Source organism: Pezoporus occidentalis, unplaced genomic scaffold (genome assembly GCF_034315485.1).
Source record: "Pezoporus occidentalis ecotype Australia unplaced genomic scaffold, CSIRO_AGI_Poc_V1 ctg81, whole genome shotgun sequence".
In the NCBI taxonomy this organism is placed as follows: domain Eukaryota; kingdom Metazoa; phylum Chordata; class Aves; order Psittaciformes; family Psittacidae; genus Pezoporus; species Pezoporus occidentalis.
The window spans coordinates 3,816,443-3,831,527 of record NW_026916170.1 but is presented as its reverse complement, the minus strand read 5'-3'; the positions used below and the strand labels follow the sequence as shown (position 1 = coordinate 3,831,527).

The following is a 15,085-nucleotide window of genomic DNA, read 5'->3' as shown; positions in this document are numbered from 1 at the left end:
GGTACCTGGTAGACCATTTGTTTGTGGTATTCTGTATGCTCTGAGCTTTCCAGTTTTTCAGCACTGCAACTACTAACAGTAGTAGATTTTATTTTCTTTTTACCATGGGATAAAGATTATAGAATTACTGCTTTTTAATTTCATTTGCAATGAATGTTAAGTAATCTAAGAAAACAAACTGGGGTACAAGAACAGACCTTGGAAAATAAAATATTTTCTTATGATCTTCACCTTCTTTCATCCCTAGGATAAAACCTGCTTCAGAGACATGCTATTTAGGGCCCTTCAAGCCAGGGTGTTAAGATGGGTAGAACAGGAGTAAGTTGCAAATTAAGAGACGATTGAAGAGCCCCATGACCTACCTTCTTTCCCTCTAGTTGTCAGCTGAAGTTTGAAATGTCTGCATTCTGTCAGCAAATAGTTGAGGGCATGATATTTGAAGATGTTTGCATTCTTACATATGCATAACACACAGCTGTTGACCTGTCCAGAACAGGAAGTTGTGTTCAAATAAAAGTGCAAACTACACTTGAATGGAAACACGAAGGGTAACCCACCAACTTCTTTCAGAAGATAGTGACAAAGAGAAATTCACCGTACATACCCATTGGCTTCAGAACCTGTTTTCATACGAGGGAAAGGTAACTCATGTGTCCAGATATGAGTCATCTGATGTTCTTTTCATGTGTGGTAATATCTCTGACATGCATTTGACCAGCCAGCAAGCAAAAGGAACCTCGACCCTTTGTTATATCCAAGGGCTCAAGCTCCACCAGGGCCAAGTTCCTTGATGCTTGGGGAGGTGTTTTGCTTGTTTGTTTTGGGTGGTTTTTTTTGGCAATACTAGTACTGCAGCTTTCAGGGTGTTGAATTTGAACATTTAGTCCATACTCATGAGGATGCAGTAGCACATGGTTCACCTACAGAAAAGTAAGAGTAGGCGAAGGTGGGCAGTGTGACATGGAGGAATCTGGCATTTTCTCTTGAAAGTGAACCTCAGTCATTCAGTAATGTACTTCATGAATTGTCAATTATTTAACATCAATATCAACTCACATCCCATATCTTGTCTGGTTTTGGCCTTTATACTTCTGCTTATCAGTGTACTTACTCTACTCCCTTGAGATTTTTAGGGGATCATAAGGAAGCTTGCACTTTTATCTCTTGGGCAATGTTTCACTGTTTATTTTCAACTATGCCACGGTAAATACTTAAAAAAAGTAAGTACATGGAACTGATACAACCAGTTTCTCACACAAATGCTGCATAGACAACTGGAGTCCACTTAAATTGGAGGGAATGTTCATCACCACCATTTCCTTCTTTGCAACTGTATCATTCACTTTTGTGTATTCCGGTGAATCTTCAAACACTCAGCTGAGGCTTTCAGTTAGGGACTGGTATCCGTTATTGTGCAAAGGTAATGCCTAGTAGATGGAACTTGATTTTTCTTTGGTTCCTGGGCATTGCAGTCCATGGTAGCACTATGTCTGTGTTAATAGTCCTGGAGTAGTGAGCAACAATGTGCATGATCTCCTGCATCATTCTCCAGCAATCATATAGGTCTGGCTGAGCCTAAATTAGTAGGTCTGGCTGAGTTTGAACTGGATCCATGGAGTATGTTAGTATTGCTTTCCTCTGCACTTCGAAATTTAAAATCAGAGCTCGTCTGGACTTGATATTGCCAAGCAGTGCTGTACTTTAGCCACTGAACTCAAGGTCACTCTTCCTAAAGCCAGCTCAGTGTGCCAGTTAATCCACAACTTTGATAAAGTGCCCAAGGATAATGGTGAACTGACTATATTTACATCTATTTTGGGGATCTGAATCCGACTTAAGTGACCCTGTGATAATAATGGTTCATGAGGTGAGGATGTCCTGCAGGAAGGGAAGGACCAGTAAAGGCAGAGTATAAAGGTCAGCATCTGTCATACAGGAACTGCCTGGGAGCTGCAGCAGTGAGGATGGTGTTAGGGCTTTCAATGTCAGTCGACTAATTTTGATGTCTGAAACCCCAAACTTGTAAAATAAAAAAAAATTGCAGTTGGAATTGTACAGACATGGATCACAGCCAGAGATTCTTGTTTGATTTGGGGTTTGGTTTTTTTGTGTGTGTTTTGGTTTGCTTCCTTTTGACAAGAAATGGTAAGGGGAATCAAGCAAATGTACTTCTGAGACACATCAGAAATCAAGATCAAAGATGCATTCTTAAGGGTCTAGTAATTGTTTTAGGATGTGGGTCCAAAAAAATCTAAATACTTCACTGTGTTTTACTTATAAGTCTTCCCTGAGTTCTAAGAAACAGAAATGTACCTGATAAATTAGATGCTTTTTTTAATTAAAAATAAAAAGATATTTTTAACTAAATTTTTTCTAATTAATTTGAAATCTCAGTGGACTTTGTATGAGTTGCCTATGAGTCAGAAATCTTTGTAAAGTTCAGTTGTCCAGGCTGATGGAAGAAAATACTTCTAGAGCTTGAAATTCACCAGCAGTTGTACAGTTCTCATTTAACAGACATAGAGATCTCACCAGCAGACTATGAAACAGCTGTCAGTGGAACAGTGTGCTTTTAAGAAATTAGATTTGTCAGCAAAGTTTTGAATGGGAATATAAATTCTCTTAGGATGGTGTGCTGGATCCCTTTACAGTGTATTTTATGTTATAATAAAATGTATCCATTGTTTCAGAAAGAAAGAAATTTACAGTAGATATTTTAAATGAGAATTGCAATTGATTTTTTTAATTATAGCTTTATTAATATTTAATATTTTTGATGCCCTCTAAAATTTTTTTGCCTGGTAGGTGAAACAAAAATTGAGGAAAATGGTCATTTTGAAGTGACAGTAATCTTGAGGTTTGAAAAACAAATCTTGTTTTTCTAGACTGAACACTGAAACATGCCATAAACCTCCTGCTGCTTGTGCTGCTTTATCCTGCAGACTGCTTGAACTTCTGTGCCTTGCTGTAATACAAACACAGTTTTCAAACATTTCATTGGAATTTTAATGATTCTAAAATACTAGGATACATGAAGTAGAATTATCTATAAAATATTACCCCTCTACTTCCCTGGTCTGCCTTTGGTTTGTGATAAAGTGGGGATTATCTCAATCTCTGCAGTTGTATGTATTTGTGTTATTAGTTAACTGTGTATGGTGTATGGTTGTAAATCTATTTGCATCATTTTCAATGATAAAATGTCCCAAGCTACAGAAAAGGGAGGGAGTCAGGTTTAAAAATGCATACATATATCTCCATGTGCATAAATATTGTGCTGCTGAGGTGCACATGGACCATGGTTCATCCTTGTCCTGCAGTATGTGCAGGCTTACAACAATGAAAAAGTGTGCCAAGTGAATATGAAAGCATTTAGTTTTTTCAGTATCTAATTTGTATTTGTTGTAGTATGGTAATAATAGCATTGGTACCACTGTGGTTTTCCCATCCATTACACTGGTATTATAACTTAATTACTTTACAAAACCTGTGTAGCAAACTGTATTTTTTATATTAGGTTGTTTAAAATGCAGGTAGGCAAAAGTCTTTGTTAGATAAGATCCTGTGATGTTTATATATCTTCAGACCTAATGATTGTTCTATGTGTGTGTATTTTACAGGGTGCAATGTCTGTGGACTCTATTACAGATCTTGATGACAATCAGTCAAGACTGTTAGAGGCTTTACAGCTCTCTTTGCCTGCAGAAGCACAGAGCAAGAAAGAAAAAGCAAGAGATAAGAAACTAAGCCTGAACCCTATTTACAGGCAGGTTCCCCGGCTTGTAGATAGTTGCTGTCAGCACTTGGAAAAGCATGGTAAGAATATTTCATTTTCCCAAGAGTGGCAGATATACTTTTACTATCCTATAAATAATTGCACATTTTGAGAAGCAAGTATATGCTTCCAATTGCAAGGACATCTTTGACAGTAAATTGCTTTCCTTCCTAATTTGCCTCCTAATTCACTTTTGCTAAAGATACTGTTTCACAAATAATCACATAGATGACACCTTCCCAGACTAGTGATCTATGCTACAAGCTTGCAAACTGGCCCATACAGCATGGGGGAAGAGACATTTCTTAGAGGTTGTTCATCTCCAACTGGAATGCTCAGTTCTGCAGGAACAGCTCATCGTACCCCACAGGTTTACCCATACCTTGAGAATGAAAGTCTAAAGTGTGCCAGTCAGCCTGGAATCATTCTTCACAAACGAGTGGATATTAAGGTGAAAGAGTTAATTTAACTGCTTATACTACAGTGCAAGACATAACTGGAAGCATCATTTGAAGATACAAGCTCAGAGAAAGAAAAAAATGCTATGCTGAATTACATTAAGCTCCAAGAAGCTTTTTCCTGTTCTCTACAAAGCTCGTGGGCCGGCTATGCAGTTTGTCCCTGGCTGAGTCCTCCTGACCAGCCTCAGGATCAGGCCTGCTCTCTCTGAGGCGAATAACAAGCTTCAGCCAATATTCTTCTCATGTCTTCACGATCGTCTAGACACAAACCTCCCACCAGCTTTATGTAATGCAGAAACAATAGTTAATCAAGGTATCTATCCAACATCTCTCCCAATGTATCTTAGTCTTGTAAAGATTTTTAATGAGAATTGAAATAACTTGACCACAGCAAGACAGAGCTATTACATGGCCAGGTAATAAATAAACCATTAAGTAATGGTGATTGCAACAGCAGATGATGCATTTGACGCCTAACTTGATCAGAAAGAAATCATTTACTGACTCTGAATGAAAGGCTTTCGCGGATGAGGACTGCGATTTAAACAACAATGCAAAGCTTTTACAATACATAATTGAAAACTGTATTACATACAAATGTATAAATGAACTCTACGAAAAAGAGTCATTGTTAGCCTTTTACAGAGATAAGATACCATAGCTGACAAGTGATTGTGTGGATGAGTAAATTGAGATGAATTACTTCCTTTAAGCAAGGGTAGCTGAGTTTGGAGAACATAAAAGTGTTTAAGTCAGCCGAAAAAGCTATCCAGCTGAATATCCTTTGGATACTGTGATTTTATGTCACTTGATCATCCAGTTTTTGTCCAATATGGATATCTCCTTCTCAGGTGTTTCCCTGCCAATGTTCCTGAGTTTACTAAATGTTATTTCATCAGGCTAATCTTTTCTTAACCAAAGATAAAGAATATTTGAAGGGAGTTGTTATGTTGAGACTAAAGGGCATAATCTTACCTGATCATCTGTGCTGAGTATCTGCAACTCCAAGCACTATTGTGAAGCTACACGTCTCTAACAAGCAAATGTAGCCTTGTTGCCTACAAAGGGCATTTTTTTTGCGAGGTTATTTTATATCTCTTGTACGTAAGTAGAGAAAAAGAATGTTGCGGAGTGGCCTTTGTTAGACCATAAATCTTTCAATTTATAGACAATTTCATTTTTTTTTCAAAAAATGTGTAACTGTGCAAAATGATATTAGGTACACAACTGCTTGAGTCCCTTAGCATTTCTACTCACATTCTCATTGCTAAAAACCATGTCACCTCTAAGGTGGCATTTACTCTGAAATTTTTTACTTTCTGTTACTTGGCAAAGTATGTCCACTCAACAACCATGTTATCAATTGCTTGATATTCTAGTATCTCTATAGGGCTAGAAGAAAGTTTGAACTGATTGCTAATGGAATAGCAGGCCACAGCCATTTCCAGTATCTAAACGACACAAGATGCACTTTGAAGTACAATGGTAATTCTTTATAAGCCATTATAGGATTATATAATGGCTGTTCCTATCCTGTAAGCTGCACACAACTCCCAAGTGGAGCTCTTCCCTCTCGTAATCAGCCGGAGTGCCCTACTTATGTTCCTTTGAGGGAAGCTCTCAGCTTTGTCTTTACAGGCACTGCAGAGCATGTGGGTAACCCCCAAAACAAACTGCTTCCTGTATCCAAAGCCATAGCTCAGTGTGCCAAATTATTTAGTTATTTTATTGCCTGTTTCCTTTGGTGTCAGTCCTGCAAGTGCCACCTCTGAGTGCAAAACAGTGCCTTGCTCTCTGAACATGTCAGTCCCTCGCAGAGTAGCAGTAACACTACTAAAATGGCATCTCAAGAATCATCGACTAGAGTTGGAAAGGACCTTAATATCATCTAGTTCCACACCCCTGTGAGGGACAACTCACACTAGACTATGTCACCCAAGACTCTGTCCATCCTGGCCTTGAACACTGCCAGGAATGGAACATTTACCACTTCTTTGGGCAACCTTTTCCAGTGCCTCACAACCCTCACAGTAAAGAACTTCCTCCTTACATCCAGCCTGAACTTCTCCTGTTTATGTTTGAACCCATTACCCCTTCTCCAATCACTACAATTCCTGATGAAGAGTCCCTCTCCAGCATCCTTGTAGACCCCCTTCAGATATTGGACCCCTTCAGATATTGTAAGGCTGCTATGAGGTCATGGAGATGTCATTTTGCAAGGTTAGGTGATGGGGCACCCTTAAAAACGGCAGTGAATAGTTTCGTATTTCAAGACAACTGAGTTTTGCCTCAGCAGTGTATGTACAGGTATGTAGATAAATACGATGTGGGATTTTTATTCTTTTAAATACACATAGCCCAGACGGCTTTGGTTCAATGCAATTTTCAGCATAAAACTAAACAATAAAACAGTTGTCTGATGTGCTACACTTGCAGGTCTCCAGACAGTAGGAATATTCAGAGTTGGAAGCTCAAAAAAGAGAGTAAGACAGGTGAGTTGATACACTTTTTCCCATTAGCTATGATACCCAAACAAGCATGATTCCTTTCTGTTAAGTGGTTTCCTTCCTATCTTTCACCTGGTGAAATTCAGGCTTTCTGGGTCAGTGACTTTATTGGTTTTTTTTTTTTGATGGCGAATAACAGGCCATTTTTTACATCTGGTGAAATACTTGTCAGGTTCTCATCAGGTTAACAGTCTGTGTATGTTTTGCGTTGAGGTAGAACAGGGTTGGAGATCCAAATAGACTACAGTGATGAAATTTTCCAAAGGTTACACCATAGGGAAAAAAAAAAACAAGTTTGGCTGCTAGTTTCATCTCAGCTGAAGCTTCCAAAGTAAACCCAAACTGTAAATCCTTTTTTTGAAAGCTCACAGTATGAGGAAATATGCAAGTACAGAACGATCTCTTTGACCCTCAGATTGCTGCTCACAAATATCACCTTTCTTTTACCCCTGTTAAATTTGAAGGTCAGGGCAGACCCATCCAAGTGCTAGTCTCAGCCAAATGTTGAAAAACAAAGAGAGTGTACAGTTAGGCTCCAGAGAAAAAGTCAGAAGTTGGTGTTTTCTCAGCCCTAGATATGACGTCGTTATTCCCATAAGTTGGAATACACGTCGAATTAGAGCAGTAGAGAATAGTGCTTAATGGTTGCGTGATGCTTAGGGAGGGTATAAAACATTACAGGAAAATACCCCTGCCAGGAAGACCAAAAAGTTCAATTGGGAAAAAGGAAAAGAAAGCTTAAATTCATCTGATCCCAGAAATAATAGTATTTGTTGCAAAGACTATACAGTATGATGTCTGGTGCTCTGGAAGGTTACCTTGAATATCTAAACTGACTTGATTCTGGATGGTAGGACACTATAGCCGACTGCTTTGTAGCTTATTCTTTAGCTGAGTGGCTGGTGTTCCGCAAAGCTAAAAACATTAATGGTCTGCAGAGGCAGTTGTTAGATCAACACTGAACTAGATAAAGTATTAAAAAGTAAGTTGCCTGCTGTTTGCATTACAAACTTCAATGTCAAAACATATATTATCATTCAGGGGTGAGTACATTTGCATCATACCTCTGGGGAAAAAGCAGAGGGCTTGTATCACTTACTTGTAAACTAAGCCTTACTTTGAACATCAGTAACTTTCACCAGCTTTTACTGTGTTTTCAAAAGCTGAGGAAAACAAGAGATTTGGGTATTTATGTATTCTGTTACATAGACTAATATATCTCATTAAACAACATGGAAGCATCAGCTTGGACCTTGCAGTTACAATAATAAATGCTGTCAACATGAACACATGGGGAAAGTCTGGATCCAATTAAAATTCCACTCATTTTCTGAACCATGGAAGGCCAAACCCAGTACTCAGATTTTGGTGTACTTTTGCAGCTGTTCATTAGTTTTTCTTGTGTATAAAATAGGCATAGTTTTCTTTCCTTTCCTTCCCTAGTTAGAAAATGTCCTGTTTCAACTACAGTTTGTTACAATAAATACATAAGTAAATGCATGTGCCAGTGGGAAGAGAAAATCTAGAACCAGCTTGTCTATTACAAACCATCTCCTTAACATTCAGTGGGATGTAGAACAAAGCAGCATCCAGACCTTGAGGATGAAAACTGACATGGATGGAACTCTGTGCTCCCATCCCCTCTCCCAACACAGGTGTCCTCAGCTCTCACGTCTTAAGCATCAGTGGGTGCTTGAAGTGTATTTTCCAAAAGTCTGAAAGTATTCACTATGAATGAAGTTTGAGACACCTAAAGTTTAAACTCAGAAATGTATGGTTTTTAACAGCTGTGATACCTGGGCCTGAAATGTGGCCATGTTTCACCAATGATTATCTGATATTGTGCTAATTAGGACATCTCAGTAGGCCTCACAGTATATGAGATCAGAAGTGCCATATTCAGTCTGTGTCAGCAATTTATGATTTAGACAGCTATTTGGGAAGTCCAAATTTCTTTTCCCTCAGATGCTTTGGGGCAGTAAGTGCAGAAGCAGCCTTCTGGGTAGTGGTTTATGGTGCTCTGCAGGGATGGTCTACACTTGCCACCAGTCTGAAGAGCAGAATTGAGCTGGGAGTGGAATCCCCTAGTTGGCACTGGAAAAATCTTTGACCACAAATCAGCAGAGGGAAGCATAATGCTAAAGAAAAAATTCTGGTCTTCAGAGCATAATTATTCATTATTAGTAATGGCTAATATTAATGATGTTAAAAGCATTCTTAATAGATTAGAAGGGAGGCTGTAGTTTTTATAAGATACCTTTCACACCTGCTATGAAAGCACGATTTCAGCTGAAAATATGGGATTTTTTGCATTCCTCATAGAATAGTTATGGTTGGAAAGGACCTTAAGATCTTCTAGTTCTAACCCCTCTGCCATAGGCAGGGATACCTCACACTAAACCATATCACCCGAGGCTTCGTCCAACCTGGCCTTGAACACTGCCAGGGGTGGAGCATTCACAACCTCTCTGGGCAACCCATTCCAGTGCCTCACCACCCTCACAGGAAAGAATTTCCTCCTTATATCCAATCTAAGTTTAAGTTTTTAACCCGTTACCCCTTGTCCTGTCACTACAGTCCCTAATGAAGAATCCCTCCCCAGCATACCTATAGGCCCCTTCAGACACTATACACTATACTCCACACTATACACACTCAAGATAGATTTGCCTGTGATGAAGAATTGCCACAGATTATCACAGACACATAGTTTCCTTGCAATTTACCACCTTCTTCTTTTTGATGTGTCTGTAATAATCCAGATAGGAAAGCTGATACCTCAGATTTCCTCTTGTTTGGTGAGATTAGATATAATTAATCTCTGAGAAGATATATGTGGTCGTGATACCTCATAATATTAGCAAAGATACAAAATTTTCATAGGAAGTAGTTTTAAAACATCTTGACTATTTTCAAAAATGAAAGAAAGTAGAAGGTGGAGCTCTCAGCCTGAAGAAATTGTTCTTCTCTTGGTGCTGGGAAATCTCTTCAGAAAGACAGGCTTTTCTCCTTTTTTTTAAATATTCTTTTCATGAGACATATCAGACGTGGAAGAAGGATTTCTTCTGCCTTTGAGAAGTGTGATGCCTTTGAATTGTACAGAATTTGTCTGAGGACTGTAGCTGCAAATATGTAGTCATACCTCATAATGGTGTTAGCTTGCTTTTTGTTAACACCCTAAAATAGGAAGACAGAGCAAGATGTGTGTGGAGAAATGCCATGAAGCCTTAGTGAACTTAGCTGCTTATTGCTTATGCTTAAGTACTGTCCTAAATCATGAGAGAAATGTGAGTTTGGTGGATATTGACATTATCTTATTTTTCATACAAAAAAGTAAATGTTGCGAAAGGTAATTTTAGTTTTTTCTGGCCCTAAAATCTAGGGATAATGAAGGAAAGTGGTACTAGAAAGCCTTTTCTTGCAGTTTTCCTTGTTTGTCTGGTTTCTGCATTTGATATTAATCTTAGAGTTCTCAAAAAAATTATATTCACTTGGGCATATTTTTTCATATATTTTCTGGAAAAAAAAGAATTGGATTTTATTACAGTCAGTAGAAACCTTAATTTATGTATCATGGAACAAGCAGGAAGTAGACATTAATTATATCTTTGACCTGACTAAAAACTAGTCATATCCAAACCTGAAAGTGAAAATGAACAGATCTACACCTGAAAAGATTTTCTCTGTTGGGATGTGCTAATTGGGACGGTAAGTGACTGTATCTTTGTGTCATGATCTCTTTCAGTTACGTGAAGAGTTTGACCGGGGCATAGACGTTGTATTAGACGAAGAGCACAGCATTCATGATGTTGCTGCTTTGTTAAAAGAATTTCTGCGTGACATGCCTGACCCGCTTCTCACCAGAGAACTTTACACACCTTTCATCAACACTCTCTGTGAGCTCTACAGCATCTTGATTTACTGATTCTTCAAAAGCTTACTTGTTTGAATTCTTTGATCTCTACTAACCATATATCTATTCTTTTGTACATTTAATTCTCTAGCTTTTATTTGCTCCAAGTATTTGTGTAGTATAAATTTGCTGAAATCTTTCCTTGGTTTTCTTACAGGTTAAGTATAGCCCAGAAAACTAAAGCAACAAAGATTTAACTTATTATACCTATTTTTGCATTTGTATATAGGATATAATTTGTACTGTCTTTTAAATCCTGACCTTTTTATTGGTTCAGCAGTAGCAGGTGGCAGACTCACATTTGAATCCTGGTATCTTAGCACCGTTAATGCTTTTAAGTTTTAAAGCCGTTCACTGACCAAAATTCCAGTCTGTCCTCAAAAACTGGTTTCAAAAGCTGAAGTTTCATCATAGTTAATGGTCCTCAGAGCCACCCTATGAAATACTCCCAAATGTGTTGCCTGAGACCTGAGTGTAGGCTATCACAGGTCTGGGAAAAAGTAAAGTTGTACTCTTCAAGCTTAAGCTGCTGCCTGGTATGTGTTCTTCGGATTCTTTCTAGCCCTCATGTCTGAGATCCTGCCTTTGTCCCACCTTTGTCATTGGCTGCCGTTGCATTTTAGATGGCTAAAGTGATGGTGGCTGCAGAACATCCTTCATATCTCTAGTTGCTTTTCCAGTCTCCCTATTACTTCTGCAAGATACGAAATTGTAAGAAAACCCATTTAAAATGGCTAAGGTATAAACCTGACTGCAATGCTTCCCAGCGGTGTCCCATATATACCTGTAGCTCTACCTAAATGAATTTAGTAATTAAGCAGAATTATTGTGTGCAGTGACAATGATGGAGCATGCAACACCAATTTTTCTCTCTGAGAAAAGTTCCTATGAATCTGTGAGCAAAAAGTTGACCAACCAAGGCAAAAATCCCATTACAGTATTTGTTCACTTTTTATATGTCCTTAGAGTTTTATCTTTTTCTTTTGAATTTATAAGTAAAGATCCTTAAACAAAGCTATTCTTACACCTTTCTTTGGGCTGGTAACAGTATATTTGTTCTGCTTTTAGGCTAGTTGGAGTGATTTTCTTAAAATTCAATTTTTTCCCCTCTTAGTATTAGAGCCAGATGAACAGCTAAGCACCTTACAGCTTCTCATTTATCTTCTACCTCCCTGTAACTGCGATACTCTGCACCGGCTGCTGCAGTTCCTTTCTACAGTGGCTGGTCATGCAGAAGACACCACAGACAAAGATGGCCAAGAGGTAAGTCCTGGTCACTTGTGTCCTTTGACTTTGTTTAATTCATGATCTGAAACAAGATGTTTAAAGCTGTGAAGCAAACATAGTGGTGGCATACCCTTGAAAAATGGAACAGATTTCATATTATTGATGGCAGATTTACCATTTAGTTGCTTACTGTGTTCTTAGGTATGTGAAAGTGTAATTTTCATATGACTTAATCAGTGAAGCATCTACTGCTTCCTTTGGGAGATTCACACCATCGTAGACCTTGTTAATGTTAATGTTGTCCTTCCCCACTACTCCCTCTTCTTTTATCCTATTATATCCTATGGACAAAAAACACCAGTAAGTTGCAGGCAGTCAAGAATATGCATTTTCATTCTCTTTTCATTCTCTCGTGTTGTTTTCTTATATAACTTTTAGACTTAGCAGTTCACTTCTTGGCTCCTTTTAGCTTTGCTGTGTGAACTGGATAGTGAAAAATGGGAAGGGACAGGAACTCCATCTGTGTCCTTGCAACTGACAGACCTAAACACTAGCTGGAGTCAGGGTCCATCTTTGCTGTGTTCCTTCTATTGCTTTTGGACCTAATTCAGTGAGAGGCTGGAGTGACCCCCCTGCAGAGACAAGAACACCCATAGCTGAGCAGCTGAGCTGTACTTCTGAACATTCACGTGTGTGCATCTGCACCATTCACACTAGAGAAGATGAGAAAATCCAGGCTTCCTGTTTTCTACTAGAAAAATGCTTTGCCAAAGGTGGTGAATCTCTTAGCTCCAAGTGAGATGGATACAGTCTGTCACTGCTTGGCAAAATTGTACCAGTTTATCTGTGGGAAAGACTTCTCTGTCCCCTAAACGGCAGTAAAGACTACTTCTGAGATTACTACTGAGGCTCTTCTGAAACTCCTAGAGAATTTTGTCTTCCAGATGGAAAACCCTGATGAATTCTGTCACATTTGGACACCTTTTGCTGTTGGCTGGTTTTAAAAATTGACACTTTGAGACTAAGTTTTGCAGCATTTGTGCCTCAAGTCCTAGCTTCCAATGTGCCTATTTCACTTTTAAATCCATTTTAAATGCTTTTATTTCTGCCTCAGCAAGGAGTTGATGAAACACCTACACTGCTGTAATAAAAGTTTTTTTAAAAAGCAGCTCATAACAATTTTACTGCACTTAAAAACATGTATAAGACAGCTAAGGTCGTGGTCCTTGTGGTCCTGCGAAGAGTTCTGTGTTGGTTCAGGAATATACCCAAAATGATCTTATTGCAGGGCTAGAGAATGCTGCTTGAAAGAGTTGGTTTGGCCTGACAGTTGTATTAAAGGCATTTTCATTCCCCTTAACAGTGCATCAGCTCTGCTACAGGTATTTTGGCAAGCCAAATTTATGTAAGCTGTCTTGCCAATATTCTAAGCGTCAGGAATATTATGTGCAATTGGATATCTTTTATAGATAATACAGTATTCTGCTTGCAATTATTTAAGCTATTCATGAATAATTAAGTGAATAAAGGCATACAGAGCAGGAGAAAGTGCTTTATCAGACTGTTTGCAATCACTGGAAGGAAAACAGCCAGGGCTTTGGCACATAGGCCCTCTTCACAATTTCTTTCAAAAGCCCTTCTGTCACAAAGATGAAGATGGATGACTAACTTTATTAATACGTTGACAGCATTTTTTTCAGGGATGCCCCAAGGCTGCCCTTAAGAAAAGACTCGCTGTTTGTACAAAGAGCCTGCACATGCAGATCTAGGCACAGCCGGAGGCTGCCCCTGGCACACTTGAGGCACTGCGTGCCTGTGCCTCATTGGTGCCTCATTACTCTTGCAGTGTTTAAAAAGCAGCTCACCCAAAAAACAGCCAGGTGCACACTGGTGCACAAATAAGGGAGCGTGCTGTACTCACAGTCATGCTAAGATGAATCTCTAAACAAAGAACCTACATGGTTTTTATGAGTGCCCATGCGCCTACATAGTGCATGTCTTTCCAAGATTACCCAGTAGTCCCACCAATAAAAGAAGCTCTTTTTACTGTCATCTCTATGCAGTCTAGTTGAGCTCTTTAAAAAACAAACCAGGTGCTGTCAGTGCACAGTTGTAAGCTTGGCTAGAGTATTTGGTAAATCCCCAAATAAAAAATAAATAAATACTACTTTGAAAAGATTAGTTTTGTAGCACTTATTTCTTCAAATGCTGATTTTACTGCCTCTTTTTGGTGCCTCTTTCTGTCCTTCTTAAAAATTAATTAATTCAGAGGTAACTGAAACAAATGAAAAGCAACTCTCATATTTTTTGAAAAGCCTGCAAGAAATACTGCATCAACAGCTGAAATTCACTTACAGTCTTATGTAGTCAAACTGCTGGCATCTTCTTCTGCATTCCCAGAATAGCAACAAAGTGGAGACACAGACAGGAAGCACATGATCCCTGCTTTTTGCTCTGTTAAAAGAATAGAAGAGAAAAAAAGTAGTCTAATCACAAATATGAGAATGACAGTTTTCATTTAATAACCTGTATAACCTTTTTCAGATAATTTCTGACTAGTCTAGTATGTATTCCTAGCCGCCTACTTCATTGAAACTCAGGTCACTATTATGTCTTTGAGCAGAGTTATAAAAGTAGGAAAATAGTAAAAAAAAACCCAAAAGCAAAACAAAAGTCCACCCAACAAGTAAACATTTGGTATGTCCTAGGAAAGAGGCAAAAATGCAGGAAAATACTAATGAAAATAACAAGCATGCTGCTTATTATCTAAACTGTTTAAACGTGGAAAAGCTTGTTTTTCCTCACTATATCTTTTTCAGATCTTATGTGCTACTGGAGAAAGCTTAATGGTTTTCAGTATGTGTTCCTAAAAGACAGTAATATGCTGAGGTGGAGAAGTAGGGAGGTTTCCTTGAGTTCAGAAGTATATCACTGCCAAATTTCTGGAGAATTAAGGCCAGGCAGCACTTCCACCTTCTACTCTTCCAATCCACTTGAAAATGTGTCCAGAAAATCCACAGTGCTTGTTGCAGAGATGTCCAAACAGGGTGTTTCAACATTTCTAAGAATTGTTCATTTTTTATTTGACTAGCACTCTGGTTTTGATGAATGAAGCATCTGTCAAATCAGGGGGGAGAGAATGAGAGAGAGAGAGTGTGTGTGTGTGTGTGTGTAGATATGTGTATATACATATCTGTATACA

The 15,085-nt window shown here is 38.6% G+C and overlaps 1 protein-coding gene across 3 annotated transcripts in view; it reads left to right on the top strand.

Moving 5' to 3' along the window:
* The window catches only part of ARHGAP6 (Rho GTPase activating protein 6), a 324,930-nt gene that overhangs the window by 293,368 nt on the left and 16,477 nt on the right, over nucleotides 1-15,085 (top strand). For all 3 annotated transcript variants that reach the window (XM_062603829.1, XM_062603831.1, XM_062603832.1), the window contains exons 5-8: nucleotides 3,621-3,816; nucleotides 6,673-6,728; nucleotides 10,489-10,639; nucleotides 11,771-11,919. In XM_062603829.1, the coding sequence (XP_062459813.1) occupies nucleotides 3,621-3,816; nucleotides 6,673-6,728; nucleotides 10,489-10,639; nucleotides 11,771-11,919 (552 nt within the window). The remainder of the gene's footprint in view (nucleotides 1-3,620; nucleotides 3,817-6,672; nucleotides 6,729-10,488; nucleotides 10,640-11,770; nucleotides 11,920-15,085) is intronic.